At 38.0% G+C, this 26978-nt stretch overlaps 2 protein-coding genes across 5 annotated transcripts in view; both read right to left on the minus strand.

Annotated features, from left to right (window-relative positions):
- Positions 1-161: 161 nt before the first annotated feature.
- Positions 162-15480, minus strand: ulk1a (unc-51 like autophagy activating kinase 1a). Of its 2 annotated transcripts, none has more exons than XM_017306703.2 (26): positions 14962-15480; positions 14780-14872; positions 14645-14686; positions 12790-12822; positions 12616-12652; positions 11095-11268; positions 10939-11012; positions 10760-10861; positions 8292-8350; positions 7017-7099; positions 6876-6926; positions 6688-6776; positions 6178-6319; positions 6003-6063; positions 5811-5900; positions 5482-5699; positions 4228-4328; positions 3741-3865; positions 3476-3591; positions 3243-3341; positions 2899-3053; positions 2629-2801; positions 1883-2001; positions 1377-1534; positions 1139-1274; positions 162-1037 (listed from the first exon to the last, which is right to left on the minus strand). In XM_017306703.2, the coding sequence occupies exons 1-26, from the start codon at positions 15061-15063 to the stop codon at positions 994-996; spliced, it is 2676 nt and encodes an 891-aa protein (XP_017162192.1). In that variant the 5' UTR covers positions 15064-15480; the 3' UTR covers positions 162-993. The 2 variants fall into 2 exon arrangements, with proteins under 2 accessions (XP_017162192.1, XP_008415707.1); XM_008417485.3 differs by having other exon boundaries at positions 2629-2804; positions 14962-15478.
- Positions 15481-16099: 619 nt separating this feature from the next.
- adgrd1 (adhesion G protein-coupled receptor D1) overlaps positions 16100-26978 on the minus strand; it is a 35399-nt gene continuing 24520 nt past the window's right edge. For all 3 annotated transcript variants that reach the window (XM_081610512.1, XM_008417482.3, XM_081610513.1), the window contains 11 exons: positions 26643-26766; positions 23752-23855; positions 23513-23624; positions 22762-22915; positions 20313-20379; positions 20037-20103; positions 19837-19928; positions 19615-19741; positions 19482-19523; positions 18844-18936; positions 16100-18749 (listed from right to left, as the gene is read on the minus strand). In XM_081610512.1, coding sequence (XP_081466638.1) covers positions 18654-18749; positions 18844-18936; positions 19482-19523; positions 19615-19741; positions 19837-19928; positions 20037-20103; positions 20313-20379; positions 22762-22915; positions 23513-23624; positions 23752-23855; positions 26643-26766 — 1078 coding nt within the window. In that variant the 3' untranslated portion in view covers positions 16100-18653. The remainder of the gene's footprint in view (positions 18750-18843; positions 18937-19481; positions 19524-19614; positions 19742-19836; positions 19929-20036; positions 20104-20312; positions 20380-22761; positions 22916-23512; positions 23625-23751; positions 23856-26642; positions 26767-26978) is intronic.

The raw sequence follows: 26978 nt of genomic DNA on the forward strand, positions 1-26978 counted from the left end.
TGATAGCATTCTGACGTCAACGAAAATAAGTAGTAAAATAATCACAATTTCTTCAGTTTGAGAGGTTATGGTTAACTTTTAAATCTGTCAGGACTTGAGGAGATGCTACTTTAACCGAAATCAAGATGTTTATTTAAAAGAATACAAAAAGCGCAAAAAGATTAAGAAGAAATGGCCTTTATTATCATAGATAATAAATGACTTATTTTCATCACACAGTGTTACAACTAATTTTTTGCAAATTTATCAAACACTCTTGAAAATAGAAAAGGTAATTGGATTAATTCTACCACTCCTCTGCTAAAATATATTCACAAAATAGTAAATTGTTAAAATATTATGTCCTTTAAAAGACAAAAACTATTTCAATAACCAGTCAAAATTTGTATTCATCCAAACAAACATCAAAAAGCAACATCAGCAAACAAAATAATGTGCACACAAACATGAGCAATTTTACATGCAAAAACGACGTAAATGACTGCGTCGCTACCTGAGTAAACAGGAGATTTGTTCTGTTCCAACAAAACTCATTTTAAAAGACGTGTAGTGCAATGCAAAAATTTGTCTTAAGGACTGACAGTCATAAAACAAAGCACTTTTTAGTTTCAGTTACATTCATTTTGCCCACTATATACATATAGGCACATTTTCCTAACATTGCTACACACTCGCAATATTTGGTCATTTCATCCAAAAATATACACCCACTCAAGTTGAAGTTAAGAAAGATTTCAGACAAAGGCCCACTCTAAATAAATTCCTCATTTGATCTACAAAAACAGAAGCACAATAAAAATAACAAATGGCCTAAAATCATTCACAATATACGTTTAAGAACATAAAGCTGAAAAATGTTGCTCTTTGGTGTGATGCTGCAGTTAGATGGGATGGTAGGATAACATTAGATACTCTTGTGGCCTCTTCTCCGACATGGGATCAAAGTCCTTCTGTGTTGAATGAACCGTTTACGTTGAGGGGAGATGGATACCATTATGTCTGCAAAGCTGAAAGGCGTCGCTCAATGCACTTCTTACCTGAAAAGATGTAAAACAAATGATGATCACATGTGAAATGCACTCATCTCAAGTCTAATTTAGCAATGTGATAAAAAATTGCTTTGTTGGTATCTACACACATTTTTCAATGCTGTCAATGTCCTTTTGCTCTGTGAGGATTCGGGATAGACCCTCCATCAGCAGAAGAGCTTTATTGTAACGCTGCACCGACGCTGTACCGTGGTGGAACATCTCATCCAAAGCAGCAGATTGAATCTGAATATTGTAAGTACACAAGCATTTTAAGGACTGACATAAGCATCCCTTGATCATAGAATCTGATGTGATATAAGCTTTGGCACTATAAGATGAGCTCACCATATGCACAGTGTGGCCATAGATGAGCTTCTCTGCTGTGAGGCTAGTGAAGCGGTCCATGAGCTTCTGTTTGTCAAGCAAGAAGGTCTGAAGCTGATCGTTCAGGGAGCGACAATAGGTCACACAGTTCTTGTACATGCTGTTGAGCTTTCTGATCACTGAAAAATAGAAAAAGAAAGTTTTTTTTCAATTTTGACATCTTATGCATTGTTTAAAAACATAAAATCAAATGTGTTTGATCAATTGGTGTGTAAAATATAAAAGTACAAAATACAACCAGAGATAGTCTATATATATGCATAACTGATTGTTACATGCTACAGGTGCAACACCAACAAAGTATAAAACCAAATTTGCCGAAAATCTTATTCTGTTTTAGACAATTCTGTCTGCTTTTCCCTTCAACTTCTGAATAAGACAATACAACCCAAACACTCAGATTCTTCCTGATGGCCTTAATCAATCACACTCAAGTTGAAATTTCTATTCCATGTCAATAATCTCACCTTGTTTGACTGACAAAGAGGTCTGGAGTTGGCCTTGTTTTATGTTTTCCTTTGCGGTATGCAGTGCAGAGGACAGAAACTCTTCAGCTTTCATGTACAACACCAACTGCTCTGCATAGCTGGAAGCAGACAAGAAATACTTTGTAAAGAGAAGGTGTACAAGCATAAAACCCCTGCACATCCTGAGAGGACATAATTTTTTAAGTAAGTCAATGCCTGACACTTATCTCACGTTTTAATGAAACAAAATGTGAAACTATATGGCTAATGTTGTATTTGATTTATTGTGCGAGTCAAGGCTGAGATACGGCAATGACGTCACACCTGAAGCTGACGCGTCTTAGTTGCAATTACAACTTGAAATTTGGAAAAACTAACTTCCAAGTCTAAGCAGAACATGCCACGAGTTTTAAGAAACTCATCATATTACCAAGATGTTTGCCTACAAATCTGGTTTTGAAACTTAACTGTTTGCAGATGGAATCAATAAAAATCTAGACTGAAATGATCCATTTATGTGTAGCTTTATGTCACAGAAAACCACAAATAAATGTGGTTTTATGCAATAAAACTTAAAAATCCAAAGCTTCTGAATACCATCTTCCATCTTAACAATTTCTGTTGAACGGTTTCTTATAACCTACTTAAAAGATGACTGACCCGTCATTCTGACTTCGTACAAGCAGGGAATGGCATCATACAACTCAGGCAGTGACTCACATTTATTAATTTGACATGCTTCTTACCTCCACTCTCTGCTCAGAAGGCTGATCTGATCTGTCACAATGCTCTGCTCTAAAAAGGAAATATCAGGACTGCCAAAGTCCTCCGGCGCTGGGCCTTTTGAGGAAGCCAACTCCATAACACAGCTGACAAAAGCCAAAGTGAAGCGTAAATCACTCAGAGCGTCTGTATGAACCTGCTGAGAAAAGACAGCGGGTATGAAATTCCACGAATAGCAAAAACCTCAGATGTAGAATTTGTCATTTTTGTAGACAGAATTTATTCATCTTTACCTCCATCAGTGTATCTTCAGGCAGCTCTGGAGGGTGGAAAATCAGACTGCTCTCTGGGATGGCATCCATTGCTTCAGTCTCACTTTTTTGTCGGCTTCCCCGCTGGAGAGGGCAGACGTTCAGTGTCCAACCGGAGTTAAAGTAGGTGGGAGAGCCTGCAAGTTAGGCAAAATGCAAGTTTTAACAGTGTCACTGCCATAAACATGGCTGGCAAGAAATCTGAAATACATATTGACAGTTGCAACACATTACAACACCTGCTTCATTTACAAACTCCCCAAAGGAAAAGTCTAAATAAATAGTTATTCAAGTTATTAGGGAGGTAAAGAAAAAAAAGCCCCTACATGAGAGCAGGTTTCCCTGTGGTGGAGAACCCATGGCAAAAACTGCAGGCGGTGGGCTGTCTGAAAACTGAAAAACTTTATAACATCCAGTAGGTGGAGCTGTAGAGGAAAAAAAAAAAAAAGAATGACAGAAACCCTTAAGAAGGAAACCAGTAAATTGAACAGACAATAACTTAGTTAATTTGATTAGAAGTACATAAACTGGTAATACTTGTGATAATTTGACATTTTACCTGTTGTATCAGTGCTGTTCTCCCAGCTGAAGCCCCGATCGCATCCTTCTTCAAACAGATTAGCTCCAAAGGCCGCTTTCAGCAGCATGTCGGAAAGCCTGCCGGTGCTGAGGGATCTGAACGTTGGAAGCAGACAGACACATTGCAGTGCAACACACCAGACAACGTGTTTTCAGATAAAAGACAGACTTCCTTCACATATCGACTATTACAAATGGGTATTTAATTTGGCACCACGCCATTACATTATCATTGAAAATGATACCTTTTAAAGGGACCCTTTTTATTGGCCGGCTTCCTGCTGATGTTGTTCTGGAAAGCAGGAGATTGATCGAGGCATTGCAGGTTTGACACTGTCCTGGTTCGGTTTGGCTTTCTGGGTTGAACATGCTGTTAGAAAAAAACCCCCCCCAAAAAACCTAAGTTTTAAAACCAGATTTTAGACTATGAACTAGATATAAAACAAAGAACTTTCACTAACCAACTGGATGCCTATTGATGCACTTTTTTTTGTTTTTAATAAACATGAGGTAGAGGTTAGATACATAGGTTTGGTTGCATAAATGGGGATGCACTTGTAAGTTCTTAATTTTCTGCTTTATTCAAAGTTACTGCCTCTATCGAAGCAGCCACATATCCTTTCCTCCCCCATTTTATGCGTTATAATCTCTAAAAAAAAACAATATTTAGAATGGACATTTGAGATCTAAAACAACTGATAAGTACGTGTCTAGAAACACATCACAGCTGACCTTGTGGCTTGGAGTGACCTCTGTATCGGGAGAACCAGTCAGCAGTCCAGTTCTTGTGCAGAGCGGGAAAATCTGCTCAGAGGTCTTTGGGGTCATCCCAGCTGAAGCAGAGAGTATCACATAACTCATTATTATCATTCTGTTTATCGGATGACGAGTGTTTTTCCTCATATACCTCAGACATGACGAGCTGCAAGGCAAGTGCTGCGAGAATTGAATGCGTCAGACTGAACACATGGAGAAGGGAAGATTTTATCACTAAATAAACCTAAAAGTCCACTTAGCGTCATAAATTAGATCTGTCTCCGTGTGTCAGACAAATTTGTTACCACCCAAAATCTGATAGAGATGATCCTCAACACATCTAACAAAATTCCTTTTCAATTATGGAAATTAATCAGTTATTGCGTCATTGTCTTTGCAACTAACCAGCTATGGTTACCCTTCCAACTACACAAAAAATCTGACAACCAGTTGCTGCATTTTTTTTTTACATTCATCCAAAAAACAAAAACAAAAAAAACAGCACAACAAAATAAATCTTTCTTATTCAGAATTTATATATAAAAACAATTAAGAGATAGGAATAATTATATTCCTTCTGCTCTGCTTTCCAGAGGTTTTCTGAAAAGTTCTGTGTGTCCTGTTTTGTTTCTATGCATATCCACAGGCATATCCATTGGCTGTATGGTTCTGTTCATTTAAAATGCTTCTGTTAGTCTATAAATCACAGAACGGCTTAGAACCAAAGCACATTAAAAGATCTGCTGTTGTTGTATCAACGTTCCAGACCACTCAGGTCTTCTGGTTCTGGTCTGCTCTGCATCCCCAGAACCGGAGCCGAACATAAATTAGCAGCATTCAGCTTCTATGCACCACAAATCTGGAGCAAACTTCCAGAAAACGGCAAAACTGCTGAAACACAGAGTAACTTTAAATCAAGGCTAAAAAAGTCACCTGTTTAGAGTTGCTTTTAATTTCTAGTAACTGGAACATTGATCAACATATTCAATACGTATTTGCTTGATGATTTTGATGATGGGATTTGACAAAATTGCACTGTATTGTGTTTTTAACATTGTAAAGCACTTTGAACTGCCTTGTTGCTGAAATGTGCCATACTAATAAACCTGACTTGACACAGGTGTCACTGTTGGGGCTTTAAGTAACTAACAATATTATTTAGTATATACCATGTTTGCAAAAATCTTGTTACACACAAGAAGAAAAAAAAATACACAACTGTTTGGCTACCTAGTGGGGAAGACTGTTCTGGTTGCGCTCCTCCTTTTGCCAGTTTTGGGAAGTTGGTGACAACAACTGGACACGAAGCTCGACGCCGTCCACACTGCAGCGGGGTTACATTGACCGGTTGCAGATTCCGCGCCATGCGCTGGTAGTTGTGAATTTGAGTTGGGACGGGAATCGGTACAGACGGGCTGCATTTGCGGCCATTTAATGCAGCTGGATTGCTGTGTGTGACACAAAGAAATGTGTGAGTGATTTAGGGTGAGATAACTAAGAAACAAAATTAACTAAAAGATTAATTAACACAAATCTAGATCTTCATAGTTTCCTTTTACCTAACAGGCTTGTTGGGAGAGTTCAGAAGAGAAGGATGTACTGGTGTCCTTCTCACGGGTTCAGAACCTCTCCTGGTCAGTGGATACCTCCTTAAAAGATTTTATAAGACTGGCTTAGAAAAAAAACTTGAGCAGTAATTTCTGACAGTGATAAACTAAATCTTAAATCAGATAAGATTGTACAATACTCACCTATTGATTGCTAAGAAAATTTCAGTGGGAGATCCATCTTCCAGCTCACTTGTGTACTCACCTAAAAAAAAAAAAAAAAAGCAACAAAACACACAAAAATCAGACGAGCAGAGGGTGAACCCCCCGCCTCCCCCCAGGAAATTAAATAACCAAGATATCTGTCAGGGATGCTCACATGTCAAATTGGACAGCTCAGCTGGCACCATGACATAATCTTCAGCACATGATGGTGGGCTTCTACTGCCTTTAGTGGCTTTTGCTTTGCTTTGTAAGCCGGTGGAGTCCTGTGTTGGCAGGTGCAGCTCTCCATCGGAATGCTGTGTCAAACAATTAGAGATACACAAAAATATTTGAAAACATTTTTTGCTTGATCAGGTTTGATAAACAGCTGGCAGGTCAGAAACCAAAAAAATCTGATCTTTTTTCCAGTCAATGAAGGCACCACTCCTAAACCCATCCCAACAACCTTCAGTGTGGAAGTTGTTACTTGGGGAAGATTGTTTTCTGCATCAGTGGGATGTTTAAAAACAACATCAAAGAAAGCACAAATGTTGTTAGAAGCCTCTAGAAATTAAGTCATTTTCTATACGGCATGTCAACTTTTCCTCCACTTCCACAGAAAAACAAACAAATCATACGCATTTCTCTATTTTACAGAGAACTCTCTCTTCATTGGAGAACATACTTGTGGCGAGGCGAGCTGAGATGTGGAGGAGCTACAGGAAGAGCTGCCTGATCCAGTGTTGGTGTAGGAGATTACAGAAGAAGGCGAACCTGTGGAAAACACACACCTGCTTTGTGTTAGGAGCTGAGGTACAGCAGCTTTACCGGCACTACAACAAGGGGTAACGACTCACAAGGCACAGTACGTACATGTTTTTGCCGGCGAACTTGACTCCAAGAAAGGATGGTGGAAAAACTCTTCTGCAAGTGAAAAGATTGACGTGCCGTTCGCATAAGTCACACTTAAAAAAAAAAAAAAAAAATCTGGGAGATTAAAAGGAACAGACTTACCAAAACCCATCCGCTCCTTGTGGTTTCTCTGCAGAAGCCCCAGGAGCAGGTGTCTTAGGTTAGCTGAAGCCTCCTTTGGGATGCTAGAAGAAGTTGAAAGTCACATCTGCTTATTTCATTTCACAATACACCAATAACAAAACAAGAATTGTAAAGCCAAGCCATCACAAATGCTTCATCTAAAGTAATTTAAGCCTTTCTTTTGTAACTGTGTCTTCTGAATATGTGCACTCAAACTCTCATACTAAACAGATGTGTGCCTTTGCCGCTTTCCTCATTAATTCGAATGCCCTCCTAAGTATAAATCATAAATATGGATACGTTGAGCAATTTTCCTCTGTTCCATTTGTGCATGTTGCCTACACTGTGATAAATATATAAATATTTAGAAAAATGCTGCTTCAGTGTGTAAATCTTGCACAAATATGGAAATTCTTAATCTAATTAGCGTTTTCAGCACCACAGCTCTTGGCGACATGGTGTGCACTGTCAGACTGAGTGTGTATGTGTGAGAGTGCGTGTGTGTGTATTTATGTGTGCGCCATGCTATGTGAGCTGTGTGGAAAAAGATAGCTGCACAGACCATTAGTTGGCATCTCAGGGCAGGTTATATATAGAAAGAGAAGAAAACAAACTATGCCTCCTCATACAAAAACACAACCCATCTTATCGCCCAGCTGTTTCATTGCATAAGATAAGCGTGGCTGTGGGCCATAGACCAGCCAGTAAAAAAAAACAGCGTGAACAAAGTAGGCAAACAGCCCATAAATCTAGCTGGATGCCTTCCCAGGTTGGAGTTCTTAAAATCAGACGTTCGGTGTCAAAAAAAAATATGTTTGTGGTTCTTGAGTTCCTGAAAATAGTTAATCATATTAATGATTTCTAGATTAAAAGGACACAAGATGTATCATTGTACATCTGCGGAATTTAATAGATCATGGAAAATAGCTGATGGATCCTATCAGGTGTCTGTATCGGTTTCTTCCACGTCAGGACTATTTTTAGTGCTGGTGGAGGACATATTTACTGACGTCTAAATATAACCGTGGTAGCATGTGTCTGCCGACTTGAATGCATTTACACCTCGGTCACATATGCACAGTTGTCTGTTATTTATTAGCAAATCGAGTGCGGACATGACCAGGGTTCTCAGCGATGTCGGCTCCTATCGTCTTTTCCACGCATTGTGTGTGTGTGTGTGTGTGTGGGCGTGTACGTGCAAGCGTTGGATTGTACATCAGCGTAGGGGGAAAGGTCAGGAAGCCACGCAGTTACCTGGGTAGCAGAGTTTCGTTGCTTTCATAGAACAGACGGAGCTCTTGTGGCGAACTGGCCTGAACAAACAAGAAAAGTTTTAATTAAAACAAAGAATGAACTACCATTGAAAAATGTGCTTGGAATCACAGGGAACCTACGACGCAGCACATTCTGCTTCTATGTGTTTCAATATGACGTCAGAATTCGATGCAGTTTGATGAGATTGGAATTTCTTCCATTATAAAATTGTCTCAATTTTTCCAACATTATGAACATTTGAGCTTGAAACGCTTACCATGGCAATTTATTAACATTTTTACAGTTAGATTGTATCATCTATGCTTCATAAATCAAGGACAAGTACAAAGCTCCAGTTGGCTCCTAACTCGGCAGTATGATGACGGGCCACTCCACTGCTTTGTGGACATTTAGACTAACTCAGATCTACCTAACAAAAAAACGGGTGTAAACGCATTTCTTTAAAGCACAATTTGTGATGTTCAATACATTTTATTTCTGAAAAATGTATTTAAAAAAAAAGAAAGACTGTTTGAATGCTTTGTTTAGCGGGATCTGAATCAGATCTAGTTTCTAAACGGTCAACTCGTCCAGAACCTAAACATGCAGAGGAATTGCCTTTCTGGATTCTTCAGTGGGCTTTTAGCTCTGTGCTTTCATTTGGTTAACGTAAACTTGTTCAGGAATATGGCACAACTAAGACAAGTTAAGACAAAAAAATAATCATTTTTAGATTTTAGAATTATATAAATGTCTGTAAACCAAAACCTTCTTTTTCAAAACTGTAATGGAAATTTTTATAATGTGCTCCTCACCCCTCTTCTGCTTTATCTGCATAGTCTAATCATGAGATTGGTCAAGAGACCTCTGCAGTGTCACAACAGCAGGGGAGAGCCCCTTAATCCTGGAGACTATCTAAGTGTTACTTGCCCAACCCAGAACTTATCTGCCCTCTTTAGCATGAAATAATAACCCCCTTTCCTTAACAATAGACAAATGGCAAGATCGTCGGTGTTGGGCTCCACAGAATCCTTGGTACATAACAATCAGGGATTCATACCTATCGTTAATCAAGTCTGTCTTCTCTGACCAGAACAAAAGGAAGCCAGATCCACTGTTGGTCAGAGCAGACTTGACAGACTCCTTTCACTCTGTATTTCTGTTCTCACCTTGCAAGGTTTTAATAAATTTCTCATTTCTTCTCATCCAGACTCTTGCTAAAGTAATTTTTTCCACGACAAAACTCAGTTTTCTTTTTTCCCCACATGTATCCAAGCATTTAAAGAGTATGTAGAAACCCTAGAAATAATACATTCAAGTAGAACAGAATATGATGCAATAAAATTCAACACACTATTTTTGTTATTGTCCTCTCAGATTAATTTGTGTTTGATTTAGAGTCAGATAACACAGTTTGAATTACATAAATGATCCTCTACTGTACCTGTACTAATTCTAGTAAAATTATATTTCCAAGAATATGTTAGGTATTACAATGCTTGTGTGCCATCAGTTACACTAAAGTAGATCTGTTAATTGTTAAACATGACAAAACTGTGTACAACCTTGAGTTCTTACTGAAAATACCCATATTGGTCACTTGGTTACCATTTGTGTAGTACTAAATAAATATGTCATCGTACCTCATTCAGAATTCAAACATTTCTAACTCGATATTCCCAACATAGCTTTGTTTATTTATTGTCATTTCCAATAACTACTGTGTAAAAGATACTTCCAAACACAGACATGACAAATTGGAAGGTCTCCCAACCGAGGGAGCCATAAAAATATCAGAAGCAGTAGCTAGCTTCAGACTAACCCTTGGACTTAACACAACCCAATGACCTCAGAGGCAGCCATAGGGTATAAATTTCCCTATCGACCTCAGAAAGTGCAACAAAAATAGGCTTCGGTGCTAAAGCAAAGCAAACAGCCTATTACAGCGCCATGCATTAAGAATGGGATGATACAGGCCTACAGAAATAAAACAAAACTGAGGTCAAACCTGTGCCTGTGTTTAAAGTTACATCTGAGTCGGTCTGTAAATAACAGTTTGACTACAGCAGCCACGTGAATAGAAGAAAGTAATAGGTGGGGTTGTGAAACGCTGTTTATTCTGGGTTTAGAGAAGTGACCCGCGGCCATTTCCGCATGCCCCCCTCCATAAAGACGGCTCATTACTTGGAAGCAGTACTTCATTACTCCACCAGCATTTTCCATCTTACAACACTCATCCCACAGACGTGTTGTTTGCCACGGCTGTGTTATGGGTCATCTTGTTGTTTGTGTTATGAAAGGGAGACAGCAAGTTATGACACTAGTTAGTACGCCCTCTCTAAGCCCTAAAACAAAACAATGACGGGGACCTGAGCAAGGGTTAGTCACCACACACACATTAAGTAAAGGAAAGGACATTTAAAAACTGTTATTTCTCTTGTGCTTATGCATCTGGAGGTTTCACTCACATGAAAGGGGGCCTTTCCTGTCAGACATTGGTATACAATAGTGCCTATGCTCCACAGATCGGCCGTGGCGTCATAGTTCTGGGACATGATGACCTCAGGAGCCTGTGTTCACACAAACGCCGTTTACAGCTTAAGGGCATTACAACCTGCTGGCACAGGAAGGCAGAGCGAGAACTTACCATGTACATGGGCGAGCCGCACAGCGTAGCAGCCATAGTGTTTAACTGCAGGTGCCGAGCAAATCCAAAATCAGCTGGAAGGACATGCAGAGTCAGCACGAGTCTGCAGCCCATTTTTGGAAAGACATTCTGGGCAGTATGGGCTAAAGCCGTTACCGATCTTAATGCTGGTATTTATGGAGCTGGACTTGCGACCCTCTGGGTGGCAGAGCAAAATATTCTGGGGCTTCAGGTCTCTATGGAGGATGCCTTTGCTCTGCAGGACTTTCATGGCCTTAGCGATCTGCTGCAGGAATACCCGGATGGTATCCTCACTCAGTGTTCCTTTGGCTGTTAAAAGGAGAGAAACACACTAGATCGGCTCAAATGTGGAACATGCAGAATTTTATTTATTTTATGTACTTCTGTACTTCATAGTATTTTATAGTAGAGCTATAATTACTTATAATAAAAAAAAACTAAGGTATCTTATTCTTGAGCTCGTCCCCCATCTATGTTGTTCCACTGAAGCTCATGGGATACGTTAGCAGCAGATGGGTGAGGTCATATGGGTGCTCCCTCAACCTTTCCTAAAGTGCTAATCTGTAAATAGCTATATGTGCCTTTTCTTGGCATGAACTTAGGAGGTTTAGAGAATAAAGAGGAGGAGCAGAATTATATCAAGGTCGCACATCAGTATATATAAATGCACATTAACGCAGAGCAGGAAAATCTAACCTCCTCCATGGTAAAATCATGTTTAAAGGCCAGTGTTGAGAAAGTAAAAGCTCAAAAGTCCCAACCTTATGACTAACAGGGAAATAACAACCTGATTTCTGTATACAGCCACAAATTTTGTGTTGATTGTCAAATAATTAGCAAAAGGTAGTTGAGATGCCACCAAAATTTTGTGGCCAATTTAAAACTTCAGCTTTTTTTAAAAGCTTTGACCGGCTTAAACAAGACTTCCACCAATTATGATTTCTCTTTAAGAACCCTAACTAACAGCATTCAAGATTGTTTTTACTCGAGCCGTCCTCAGGAAAGCCATTAATAAATACTTAAATTATTAGCAGAGGTGACGCCTCACCATTTCAGCCTGAATGAAACATGACCAGTAAATTCACTGGTCAGTACAAAAAAAGATTGAAATTTTGAGTTTCTATTTTGTTAGATAATCATCCAACAAGGTCAAGGAAAAAAGAAAACGTGTCTAATTCTGGTCAACAACTAATTGACCAGAATTAGTTGTTGACCAGTTGTTCAACAACCAATTAGTTGATCTCAATGCATCTCCAGAAAAAAATAAGTCAAATGGAACTCAAGAAATGTCTACTAAAGAGGCTTAATTTATCAAGGATATGTATTTCTTAAAAAAAAACAAAACAAAAAAAAAAAGTCTGGTAAATTTTCCCCGTAATCATCTGAAGCTAAAATATGTTTAATGGGGTCCCTGAATTAAAATCCTAACATTCTATTAAAATGTAAAAGAAAAAGAAGTATTGCAATATATTTCCAACAGTGAGATTCTCAAAAATCTAAGAAACATGTGACAGTTCTCCAACCTATTAGTAAAACCCTTCAGAGTATGGCGTTAAAATCCTCCTTTTTTGCTTTGCATTGTAGTATGAAGGAAGACAAAGGGGGAGAAAAGGTATGTGTGCTTGAGCGTTGAGCTCTGTGTTGGGGTGCACTTACTTTGGAGATACTCGGCCAGATCACCTCCATTGCAGTACTGAAATCAAGTCACAGACAAGTCTTAATAGAAGACTAGGTAACATTTGCATGGTGAATGTAAATATATATATATATATTCGGTTTGCTTTTCAACATAAAGATAAATCAGTCTGCACCATTTCAATCTCCACTCACCTCCATTATGAGATAAATACATCCACCCATCTCCTGTTGACATGGAAAGCACAAATAATCAGCTGAATGTTTTATTAAATACAGCTGTAGCAACTAAAACCCGATCAGATGATTGAACAAACAGACAGAATCCATGTTTGATTCATGGACTGAGATGGAAAATTATGCAACAGTCCATCAGTGTCTTAGAAAGCACACTGACAGGTTAAACAAGTGACGACACCTCATGTATTAGATGGACCCCACTGGGTTTTTTTTGGCCTGCCTTATAACAACTTCTTAAAATTCTCAACGGCCATAATGGAGAACCCGGGAGCCTGAAACTAGATCCAGCTAAAGCCCGGCGTTCAGCACAGAGCCCTCGAATCATCCAGGACTCTTTCCCGATTCAGCACCCCTCTTTATTGCCATTACAAGGAAAAACAAAAATAAAAAATCCACCAGCAGCAGACCAGTGAGGCAATATCAAGTGAGGCAGAAAGTGCGAGAAGTTTAGGGTGTCAGTACAACATGACTAGAGGGGAAAGCAACAAGTAGAAAAGCAAGTTACACAATCCAGTTGAAGCTACTATGCCTGGAGTCCCACTTTAACATATGTTTACCACTTGAAAAAAGGTTGAAAACACCTTATGGCCACTATGGTTAAATAAAAAAAAAAGCTTGTGCTCTAGTGTGTCTCTGCTCCATATATACACTCAGACTGTGTTTTCTAAGCCATTGTTTGACCTGCGGCACCCTGCCATCTGTCAGACATTGTAGGAGATCAGCTTAGCCGTGCCTACTGTCTGGCAGGTGTCAGTAAGGTGATAAGAGGAACGCAGAGGGTGAACTCACATCCAACATATGGTTTGTGCTGTGTAATATGTGCAACCTGTCCAGTAAAAAAACCCATGAGATTAGCTGTGCAATAGGCATAACAGACTAACAATCAATCAATATAAGGTAGCTTTGTACTTTTAGATGTCAATTAGATGATTAAGATTATAATACAGCATGGTGGTTGCACAACAGAAGCGACTAGCACAGGGGTGGGCAATCCTGGTCCTGGAGGGCCGGTGTCCTGCAACTCTTCGATGTCTCCCTGGTCCAACACACTTGAATCCAACAGCTGAATCACCTCCTAAGTGCAGTCAGGTTCTACAGAGTCCTGCTAACGACCTCATTATTTGACTCAGGTGTGTTGAAGTAGAGACACACCTAAAAGTTGCAGGACACGGCCCTCCAGTCCTGGAGTTGCCCACCTCTGGACTAGCAGAACTAGCCAAAGGCATAAGCAAACAAAGAAACTGCTTAGAGCTCCCACACACCAACAGAGGGCCCCCAAGAGCAACAAAACTACAAAAAAAGCCAGGTTTATAAACATACAATTAAGAAATCTGTGTTACATAAAAGAAAAAAATATTATGTCATAGCTTTCCTGCACTATTTAGTATTAACGTCAATCATTATTTCTTTATAAAAACAGATACTCACATATCTAAACATGCAATTCTAGGTACTGTGAATCACGTGACTTGTAAGATTTAAGCAATGCAGGTTTGGTTGTACAGTCAACCAATAGTCAAGCAATATTATTTTCTTCTTTTGTCTCTTTCCAGACAGAATCCTAATCTCAAAGGTGTGATGCTTAAAAGTTCACGCAAAGATGAGTTGGGAAAAAGAAAGTGACATTGAGTTGTGTTGGGTGATCATAGTAGGAAAGTTACCAAATCAAATTCTGCTTAGAGGCCCGTCTGGTGCTGGGCTGACTCTAACATCTCACATGAAATGTTGCAGCAAGTTTCATCATCTGGGAGTCAAGACTAACATGGAGATGCATGCGAGACTGAGCAGTGATAAGAAACGCCATCCTTACCTGATAATCAAGTAGTCTGACAATATTCTCATGTTTGAGCTCCTGGAAGAGGTTGAAAATACACTGTTGTTGTTAAAAGTGCTGTAGAAGACAGTCGCAAAAATAAATACATAACATCAGAAAAAAATACATTACCTTTAATATTTTGATTTCTTTTCCAAGCAAAGCCTGTGATTTGGAAAAGTTTTTCTTGTTGATGCACTTTACAGCAACTTCCCAGTCACGTTTCTTAGAAAACAACAAAACAAAACATCAATAAAGAGAGCAATAACTACTTTCAAGGTTGATCTGAATTTGCCACAGATGGGGAAATTTACCTCTTTGTGTCTGCCTTTGAACACAACGGCAAAGGCACCGTGACCAACCAAGTCTTTCCTGTTGAACTCAAACTTCCCAACAGACTCCATGGATATAAACATAAAACTATGTACAGTACAGTATGTCAGAGAAGCTGGGAGAGAATGACTTTGCAACTGAAGCAGACACTCGCCGAAACACCGGGGAGCTCCATGTCAAGGATGAAAAATGCCGCCTTCACGTTTCATAAGCCTCATATTGGTGGAAATTATCGACAACATGACGAAGTATCGCCGTCAACACAAAAAGTAGTAACAACGTGAAGTAGTAAGCAACAGCGTATGCGGGTAAAATGCAAGCGGTCCACCAGCTAAGTCCCAGCCGCTTCTTTAAAACCGTCTCTCGATAAAAAGCCGTCTTAATGAAGCCTGTTTGTATGGTCGTTTGTATTTAAACACTGAGCTCACACATTGTTGTGCCTCTCACCTCTCCAACCACCCGCAAGTTATTCTTGCCTCATGTTGAGCATGCGCAAACAGCCGAAGATGTTTTTGTTGGTGGTGCTTTCATGGCCATCTCGTAAATTCAACTATTTACAGAAGCTTCATTTAGCTGTAATGTAATTTATATGCGCTTTAACCTGTATGTCAAATGAGAACAGGCTCCTTACTTAAGGTTTAATATGCGTTTTAAAAATGTATAGATGACAAGTATTTATTTCTACTATTTGATTATAAGAAACCGTCAGGTTATTTGTTGTTGAGTCACCCTGGATTCACTTTTATACACACAGTACCCCTCCAACTTTTTGACATTTTGTATTTTATATGATAAAAGTAGCAGAACGATGTGAACTGGGAGGGAAAGGATTCATGTTTTTAAAGACATGAATGTCTAACGAATGAAAATCGTTTTCTTTCACTACAAAACTATGAACTACTGTGGAAATAACAGTTATAATCCTAAAAGAAAGAAACGTGTACTTACAGCTTTGCAAAATGCAAGGGATAATATTAAACTTTTGAAAATCATTGTAAAAATTCAGAATAAAGGGAAAATGACAAATTCTTGACATAAATATAATATGACATAAAATAGAACTGAATATACAAATTAAGTACCATTGCAGGAAAAAACTACCCAAAATCACACAAATGCTAAAATATTAAATTTTATTCTGATATTAAAAAAGTGAGTGCTGATCCACTTACAGTAAATAAGAAATTTAATTTTGGCACAGTGTACAATAAAGGATATTTTTAAACAAAGTATCTAGGAACAAAAACACCAACCCTAATCAATCTCAATCCTCTGCAGTAAAACACGATTCATACTTTTTGTACCATAAAAATCTAGCAAAATGTAGCAGAAATACATAAAAAAAAATATTTCACAGAATTTTGTAGGACACATTAAAAGTATTCACTGTTCTTTAAAAAGCATTTGCAATAATAATAATAATAATAATAATAATAATAATAATAATAATAATAATAATAATAATAATAATAATATTCCAGCAAGTATTTTTCAAGAAAAAAATAAAAATAAACACTGTGAACAAAAGTAATTTTGCAGCTGTAACAAAGTTCCAAGGCTACACAACACAATACTCAGAATCACAGCATGAATAAATACAGACTTTTAGGTTCACTGTCATAGAGTCCTCTGTAATATTATTTTGTGCTGTCCCCGAAACTATATTAATACTGTGTCAACTACATAATTACGTAGACAAAGTCAACACTTTTTTCTTTGTGATGTAAAATAGATTAACAGCTGGTGTTGTGTTGTTCTAAAAGTATAAAATAACACTATGTTTAAAACTAACACTGTGTGTTCTTGGTCCTTTCGTCCATGATTATGCAAACAGTTCTGAGGACATTCTGAAAGTTCGTTTCAAAACACAATAAAGTGTGCTTAATTCCTGCCTGCAAATAACAGCGTGTGTCATCATAACACCGTTTACTGTACAAACCAAAATCATTTTGATGAAAAGATCAATACTAATCCTATGTCTTGTCATTGAAAGAAATCTACTTTTATTATATTCAACCAATTACGAGAAGGAAAGACTTGATCTAGATAACTAGTCACCTGATTATATGGCTCATCGTATACATAAATATGGTTCTTTTAGGTTCCATCTTGCTCAAAGTAAGTCTCATTTTGTTATTCCAATAATACACGCAATAGAGTTTCATCCCATCAAAATAGTCATTTTTTTGGAAGTTAAAAAAAAAATTTTTCAAAGCTTTCTTCCACTGTTAATTTGCTTTATATGATTAAGAAAAATGGCATCAGTCTGGTTGCCCAAGTGTGTTCTGATTGTTTTGATTCAACATCATCATTCAGTCTTCTTTGGTGAGATTTAGACAGCATCCCAGAATCTCATTTCTGATTCTGATTCATTATGGCTTCTGTGGTTTAATTAAATGTTATTCTTCAAATGTAGCAGGAAACCATTTCAGTCTTTTTGGCCTGTGCGGATGTAAGGTCGGACATCGATGTGTGGTGTGTGTTTCGGTGTTGGGTATTCATTTCTGTCTGGAGGATGTGCAGCAAAACGTCACACTGGCACCAGAAATACATGTAAAGGAGAGCAGGAGTTTTTCTTTTAGATGTTTCTTCAGGGTTTATGCTAATTTCTGGACTTCTTCAGATTCTTAGGTCCTCTGAAAGACTTTTTTTGTGTGTTTCTCAATCCTTTTACAGTTGGTGAGATCAGTTCTAACACTTTAGAAACAGAAGAAACTGATACATTTGTCTTTAGATGTGTCTTAGTCTAGATGTACATCATGTGCCTACTAAGGGAAGGGCAGCGCCTCCCACGGGGGCAGCAGCCTCAGGCACCTGTTTACAGATGCCTTACATTGTTCGTTTGTCTTTTCTTTTGTTCTTTGGATGGGCTATACTGAAGCAAATCTCATTTCAGTACACTGACAACTAAAGGCTGATTCCGATTTTTTTGTCTTCTGTACTTTTAAAAAAATGTTATGAAATGTTATTCTTCAAAATCTAGCCGGAAACTTGTTCTACCTGAACTGACTGTCTTGTTTCTACGCTGCTTAGCAAAGATAATAAAGGTTAACCACTGAATGAAGGGGGGCTTGATTGTCCCATTTATGCAGAGTCTGGGAAACCGCTTCACAGTCCGTTTAGGCTTTACCAATCACTTAGTTGTAACTTCACATAATGTAAAAAAAAATGTGTACGTAAGAAAGGAGTGTACAGTTTAGGCCATTATTGTGAATTTAAACATTCATTGCAAGATGAAAGATTGGTTAGAGAATATTGCAGCAGAAGATTTTCTATTAATTTAGCAGAAACTCAGACAACGATGTCACAAACGTCGGCCTAGCAGCTCATTCTGGTCTTGCTTCAGAAATGTGCAGATTCAGCTCATCTGCCAAACTCTCCGCTAGCTACAGGTGTGTTTCCTGCATGTGCCATGCTGTTTATTTGAGCATTTGGGTTACTCTCATTAATCCTGTGGACCTCTCCTGAATAATCAGATTTTTTTCCCTTTACTTTGAGAGCAACACGGAACATTCTGTGTGGGAGAATATCAAGCTCAGTCCAACAAGTCTGTTTGTCCTCAAGCGTGAAGATATTATACAACTTCAAATTGACTGCATGTAATGACAGAGTGGAAGAGTACTCTGGCCAGTGTTTGCCTTTCCACCCAAGTGAGCCACACATTGCTCTCCTGTCACACAGCGGAGAGGTCAAAACGGTTGGCCGAGTTGGTGCTTTTGTCCCATGTGTTCATCTTAGTGGGAGTTACACCCTCCTTGTTTCCATTCATCTGTTTTGCGAGACAGGAAAAGGGAGCATTAGGCTTTTAGGAGCAACACGATCCAGTTTTGTTGGCGCATTAATGCATCAGTGTTGACACTCACAATGTCAGAGTTGAATGGTTTCACATTGGCGTTTCTTATGGAGCTGCTGGTGAGAGACCAAACCTTAGTTTTGTGCTTGAATGCAGCTCTTACCTGCAGACAGAATCAGAAACCATAAAGTCCAAGAATCAAAAGTATTTGAAGCAAAAAAAAAAAATCAAACTGAATAATGTTGTAAAAGAGAGACATTGCTGCTTCTTGCTAATTAAAACCTTCTATGATAAAGATATGTCAAAACTTTTCCCTCCTCCTACAAATTTCTTATGTTTTTGCTTTTTCTGCCACTGCTGAATGTTTCAGATCATCTCACCAATTTTATTGTTTTACTAATTAAATGTGCACCTGTGTCAAAAAGTAAAATGAGATTGCCCTTAAACCTAATAACTGGTTGTGTTCAACAAAATTCCTGATGAGCTTTTTTCACAAATGCATATCATTCTTTTTTTTCTGTTTTACATTTTCATGTATGAATAATTGAAAAGTGTGTATAATTTCCTCTGCCTTTTTACAATTACGGACTACCTTCTATTTGTCTATCACAGAAAATCCACGTGATTATTACAAGACAAAATATGAAGGAGTTAAAATGTTATGAATTGTTTAAATATAATATATACGCCAAGGGTTTTATTCCATACCTCAGAGTTGAGAAGACAGTGGAACAAGAAAACAAAGAAACCCTAAAAAGAAAGCAGATAATTAATAAGACATGAAATTCAAACAGCTTGGCGCCTTTACTATGAAAACAAGATTGAAAAGTGGAAAACTTACTTGTAATGAGTTAAATATAGCAAAAACATATAAAAACGGAGTCGTGTGTGTATTGAAGGCAAGAACTCCAAAGATCCAGGAAATGCCGAGTATGGGCAGGAGCACTGCGACCGCTTTGGCTGTCAGCCTTCAAGCAAACCGAAAGATAAACGCGATTACAGCTTTTAAGCAGGATAAATATGTTGTGTAAGTGAAAGATTCTGATCGCGCAAACAAACTCACTTGACCGCGTTAGCATCTCCGTGAACCTTGTAATTCTCCCCACTGATTCTTGATATGATTCTCGTCACAGATATCAGGATGCCTATGTTAACCTGGGGATCAAAGATTTGAGAAAATAAAAATGATAAGGCAAAATACACTGGAAATGAGGCTAAGCTGTGCTAAAAAAAACTAAACATATTTTTTAAGAAGTTTCTCACCACAATGACAAAAAGAGCAGGCGCCACAAACGCCCAAATGGCTCCCATCTCCAGCGACAGCCAGCAGCTGAGACAACAAGGGAAAGTTACAAAGCTTTCCATGAAAAAAGCTTGCACTATTTTAGTGCAAATTTAGGCATTATGCTGCTAATCTAGACCTTTCTACATAACATTAGAAGCTGTTGTTTCCACCTTCTCTCACAGGTGATGTCATTCTTACACAACAGCGGTCATGGAACAAATTAAGAGTCCTCACATGCGGAGGGTCGTACTTACTTGACAGTCTCTCCGTAGCTTTTGAGGGCCGATGTTGCAGACACAACACAGATCAGCAGTGGAGAACCTGGGGCAAAAGAAAACAACAAAACATTCAGCATTAGGCGTGGCTGACGTGAGCTGAAACACGATGGGGGGGGGGCTTAATAGGCTCAAGTGGCCAAATTTATGCTGATCATTTTCTATCTAAAGCATATGTATCAAACTGTGAAAGGAACTGTGAAAATTTCAACATATAACACACCATGGCAGTCTATTTGTAGTAATGGTTAGTTTAAGTTAAAGCACTGTCTAAGAAAAACAACAAAATCATTAATTGCGCAAATATCTAGCAAATTTTAAAACTTTGCAAATGTGGTGCTTTATTCCCATCTGTATCAATCCTTAAAATAAATGTTTCAACTAAAGCATTTTTTTTGTACTTTTTCATTTTTAAGACAGTTTAGCTAATTTTTGCTAATTTGTTGACATGCTGCTCCATCCAAAGTGTTGAATACTAGCAAATACAAATATAACCATAAGCGATATATAATTTATAAAAAATATATACATAAGTGTGGTACTACAAGTAATTGAAATGAGACTTTGATATAAAGCAAATAAAGCACTTGATCGTATATACCTGCTTCTCCTTTCACTGTATGCTGCAGCTGTCTTAAATGTTAGAGAAGACTAAGTGCTGTGTTAAACATTTAACATTTTTATGTCCACTGAATAAATGTACTCAAAATAATAATAAACAGAGAGGGATCATGCAGCAATAAAAAGGAATGTATTTTAAGGTCTTTATGCGTTTTTACATGGGATGCAAATTAGATACAAATGAAACTCACATAAAGCCCACTAATTTGTCTTTGTTTAAAAGATTGTGAATTGTATTTTAGCGCAATTTAGATTGATGATATTTTGAAAAAGAAAACACGTTTTCCTCTGCTTCTTTACCCCTGTTGTATTCTGAAACAGAGCATAAACTCATCCCTACTTCAACAGCTTAGCAACACAACAACCTTTCTGATAACAATCTTTGACTGTAACTTAATTCTATTATTTTGAAAATACCATTTTCTAATAACACACCCCAAATCTGAGATATGGATTAAGCACAACCAGATGTAACAGAGTCTCTATTCAGGAAGGACTTTGTGACGTATCTGCCAGCGAAAATGAGCAAATAGAAAGAAGCAGGCAGAACATTTTGCACAACAGCAAAACATGACCGATGATTTAAAGTAATAGTAAATCACTGGGCTTTTTTTAATCTAACTTATTATACAACAAAACCTCAATATTACATCTGTAGCGTTTTTAATCCAAAGAGACATTTTTGCCCTACATCCACTCTGCTAATTTTCCACAACTTTTTAATAAGAGACAACTTAGTTGTTTTTTTTTTACATATGTCTTCTAAAGAAATTTTGAGGTAATAAACAGGATAGGTAAATTTTTTTATTCTATAGAATATTGATAATCGTGGGACATTATGTGACAAAAACGTAGACATTTCCAATGTAATGACAACAAAAAATAGATGAGGTAAATATTAATGGTACTTTTTGTTGTGGAAATTCAATGCAGCTAAACATTGAAAAACCGCTAAAACTGCAGTCGTTCTTATATCTATATTTGAAAACTGAACCTTTATCATTTTTAGCCAACGTTATTAAGAGTTATTGTTGAAAATTCAAAGAGCCACAGGTCACACATCTCTGACATAAAGCCTGCTGCCTTTATGCCTAACTTTGCTTTGTGCTGTTTGTCTTTCTTCGTAGCTTTGAGTCCACAGGAAGACTTTAATCACTTTACGTACTCTTAAATCTACAAAACCTCACCCCGGTAGGGCTGCTACATGTCCGTCAGCACTGAGTCTAGTTTCTACAACGGTTTAATTTGGTAATTTTCCTAGAAAATAATGGCTTCTTTTTGTGCATAAAAAGGAACCAGCCATAAGGGAGGTATTAAGATACAAAGTAGAAAAGATTAATTTTAATTTCAGCCAACAGCAGATTTAGTTTCCTTTTTTTTTTCTTTTTTTTTTTTTTAAATGAGCATATTTATTTTGTTTCCATTACAGCTTTACTTCTAGCTGCCAGACAACTCTAATAATTATAATTTTCATTTAGTCACAAAAAAGGACAAACTGCTTTGGCCAATAGGAAAACATAAAACAGGATTATGTCATACTAAGAGGTCCAAAGTGATAAAAAAAAAACAACAAAAAAAACACAAATGTCCCTTTCTGTTTGCAAGTTTACAGCTCATTTAAATAACCTAATGTCTTACCTAATATCTTTATTAAAAGCAGGTTTAATCATTGACTGAATAATGGTAATTTATTTCATTACATACAAATAAAAGATTGTTAAATATAATGACGTGGGAACTAAAGTCAGTCAAACAATGTGGAAAGAAATCCTTAATAATTGGGAGAAAAGAAAAACAAAAGACCCACCCCATCCAATGCCGTAGTAGTAAAAGTGTTTGCTGCCTTCTGAGCCAAACACCTTCACCACCATGCTGTAAAGATGCAGACCCTCCACCAGCATCCAGGCAAACGCGCTCAGAAAGAAGAAGTGAAGCAGGACGGCCATGACCTTACAGGGCAGCTGCAAAGTGGAAGAACATCAGAAAGTTAATAGCTAGATCCTCCTCTGACTTACCTGTTTATGAGTGACAATAAAAGGAAAAGCGTTACCAAGTAACACCGAGATATTTTGCATAGCAACAGTTTAACAGGACCTCAGCAAAACTTCACTATTCGTCACAACTTTTTGATTCTGTTAATGTTTTGATCATCATCCCTCATATTTAAAAGTCATTAAGCAGTCTCAAAAGGTTTTTAATGTGGATTTTTCTTTTTTGAACTTTTTAAGTCTGAGCAAGGGCAGAAAAATATAGCTGAGTGTGGAAAACACATATTTTTGTTTTCCGTGAATCTTTTGTGTTTCAATTTCCAGAACATAAAAAAAAAACCCATTACACCAAAAACCAAACACTGTAGAAAAAACAACAACAAAAAAACATTTGTATGATCATGTCAAAAACATGCAAACCCTAACACTAACTAAAAATGGATAAATTAGAAAATATAAAGATAGAACTTTTAAGGGGGAAAATTGTAGAAACACTGGTATTTGCATAGCTCTACATATGGCTTCAGGAGCATCATGTGTAAAGTTAGAGGTGCTGCAGAATGCACTGACCGTGCCCGGCTCAAAGCGAGCGCTGATGAGCAGTAAGATCTCTGCCACCAGGATGGCGAAGGACAGGTTGGCGTGGATGTGGTAGCGCTCATTACGGATGGTACTAACAGACCTGCAACGTGGACACGGATGCAGAGAAGTCAATGTTACACGTTCATAGTCATGTAATAAATTAGTGCAAATAAAAAAATGATGCTAAAAAAAAAAATTACATCACAGTAACTGTTGATAATACTCACGAAAGCACTGCAAATGTAACCAGAGTGATGGCCAGGCAGAAGATGGATATTGAACAGCCAACATACCCAATGGTTGATAGTGCCATCTTGTGGCCAGGAGTGAGCTGTATAGAGACAGATCACTGTCAGCACCGGACAAGACGTGCAAATTAGCTTAAATAGTGCATCCCTTACACTCACACACAAAAAAGAAAAGTTAATTGGGCTTCAATTAGGTTTGCTACACCTTACATTTAAAGGAAGTCAAAAAAGTTTTAAATAATGCTTCTAAAACTGACTGACATCTGGATGAAGATGGGTTTAATTTCTATGATCTGTATAAATTTTGCTTATATATATATAAGCAAAATTATATATTAATATATATATATATATATACACACACACACACACACACAGAGTTTTGGCTAAGTGCTCTAATCCTGTTTTGGTGCTCAGGCTATTTTGAGAGTTTGGTTTTGATTCTCTATGAACTGTTTATGCATGTGCCTTGTTATTATGTGAGCAGAGGACTCTCAAGCTTCAGGCGAAAGGAAACGTGGGATGATGCCTTGCAGCTGAGGGAAGAAGCATCCCACTAATTAGAGACCTACTCTAAGAAAGTATAGCATCAAATAGACTTCTGCTGCCTAAATAGAAAACTGGCTCACTTCGCTGCAATAAGAAATCCACTTTCCTCTTTAAGAAGAAGAAGAAGAAGAAGAAAAAAAAAGCTTATTGTGAATACTAACCATACTTTCACTGCACAAAGACTTGCATTTTATAGAAGCTTTGGATTCTAAGGGGGCTAATATTGTACAGGACACAGTTTAGAGAGTAATAAATCATTGAGAGATGACTGATGTTCTTGTGAGGCACAAAACAACCACAGCTGAAAAATGAAGAACAAGTTAAGAATGACATTGTGATCACATTCAGTTCCTTCCAAAACTACTCATATCCTTTGAAGTGTATTTCATGTGACAGGCCGACGCAAAGCAAAGCATAATTTTGAAGTAAATGTGTAGAAAATACTTAGATGTTTTTACAAATTTGAAACATGTTCCTGTCATTTTGTCTTCAGTCCCCTCTGTTCTGATCTCAATGTGAAATCTACTGCAACATTGCTTGAAAATCTATCAAAAGACTAGTTCTGAGGTCCGCAGTAACTCTGGAGGTGTTGCAGAGGTACGCCGCTCTGGTGGTGGGGATCTATTGACAGGACAACTGTTAGCAAAAAGGAACTTTTGATAGAAAACTATAAGAAGAACAAGAATAAAGATGCAGATTCACATTGCAGATTTAAATTTTTTTTTTACATTTATCCACTTTATTGTCTTAATCAATTACATACAGTCTCAATAAAATACACTGTGGTCTGCGGTTGTAACATGACAATATGTTGAAAAATTTAATGTTTCGCAAGTCACTGTGGCCTATTGTGGACAATAAAGCGTAATCGGGGCCTCCCTGTGGGGCTGATTACTGTGTGGTAAGCCAGTGAGTAAACCACAAAGGCCAGTCCAATTATATTCTTAAAAACAGACTTATTTTATCAGGAATCCAGAGGATGTGGTGTACTGTTGAATAAGAGTGGACAGCTGGTGATTAAGAACAAACATTTCCCTTCCTAACTGCTTTTTTCCCCCCCAAAAAAACTGCGCAAAGACACATGCATGCCATCAGTATGCTCATGGATATACTGTATGGAGTGAATAATTTAATAAAAGACTGCGTTCACTTCAAAACTTCTTCTCGGACTGCAGGAAAGCAGTCGGCCACTAAAACACATGCAAAACACATGCGGTGTGCTTGTACAAAGAGCTGAGGCTCAGATGAGCGTGTTATTAACAAAGTCATTTGACTCAAGGTGAAAAAAAATCTTTTAAATGATTGTTATTCTTGCTGTTTCTGTTGGAATGCAGAGGTTGAGCAGCGGGCAGGTGTTCTCAATCAAATGCTCCGACAGAAACTGCAACCCATTGATCTCAGGCTCTAAAGGTTCTAACATATTACAAAGCCTGGCAATTCCAGGAAAATGAATTGATTTGTAAGACTTGACGGTAATAGCTGTCACACAAGAACACATGGTGAGACTTAGGTTTGCAAAGTTCCATCTGAGACACTTTTGAGAAGAACGGGTGCAGAGTGTGTGTGTGTGTGTGTGTGTGTGTGCGTGTGTGTGTGTGTGTGTGTGTGTGTGTGTGTGTGTGTGTGTGTGTGTGTGCGTGTGCGCGCGTGTGTGTGCGTGTGTGTATGTGTGTGTGTGTGTATGTTTATGCGGCAGGGGGAAACATAACCAAAGCACAGATGTCTGATTGGACAAAAACCAAAACCATCACATCAGCACCCATAAGAATAATAATATCAAATGTCAAGCACGGTGTTGGAAGGGTAATGATTTGGGATTGTTTTACGACCACAAGACCAGGGGTGTCTTAGCAATTGAGTCAAATCAGAACTCGTTGGTGTGGCTGTGGTTTTAGAAACCATCTGACGGCTGAAATGTGGTCACAAACAAGACAATAAGATTCAAACGACATCTAAGGCAGAATTGCAGAAGGTTAAATGAAAAAGGCTGATGTGGAGGTAAAGTTAAAGTCCAGAATTCAACCTGATTCACGTGTGTTGGCTGATGAATTGCAATCAACACGTCTGGACCAGAATTTGAATATATTACTCCTTATAATACATAGAGGGTTTGCTATTCTTATTTAGTTTTGACCTTTTTGCTTTGGTTTTGGTAAATGCACAGTGAGACGCTAACGCATCATAATCTTCTAAGGATCAAAACCAGTTTTAAATGTTTTGATTAAAACAACACTTTCAGGCTAGAAAGTACTTGATTATTAGTATGTAAGTGTGGAAAGCTTAAAAAAACAACTTTAAAGGTCAATAAAAAAAATTGATACCTCCAAGTGCACAACTTGCATGAGGATGGCGAAATTGGTAAGATGGTTGCACATGCACACGGAATACGACGCGTTTCCATCTGAGCGAACACAGCCTTTGTTGGACCACACTCCCTCATTAGTGCTAAGACAAAAGACAAAACGCAGGGATTATTTACAAAGCAAATGCATTCAGCAGGAAGATTAAAAACTGGAGGATAAATAAGCAGACAAGGCCGAGTTTATCTGAGCACTGCTGGCAGCGTTCACTCAATCTAATCCTGCGTGGGAGGCACACGCACTTCTATTTGCTGACTCTGTCGGGATAATTTAATAATTCACATTTTTCATGAGCTT

The sequence above is a fragment of the Poecilia reticulata genome, chromosome 9 (assembly GCF_904066995.2).
Source record: "Poecilia reticulata chromosome 9, P_reticulata-male-v2, whole genome shotgun sequence".
Classification (NCBI taxonomy): domain Eukaryota; kingdom Metazoa; phylum Chordata; class Actinopteri; order Cyprinodontiformes; family Poeciliidae; genus Poecilia; species Poecilia reticulata.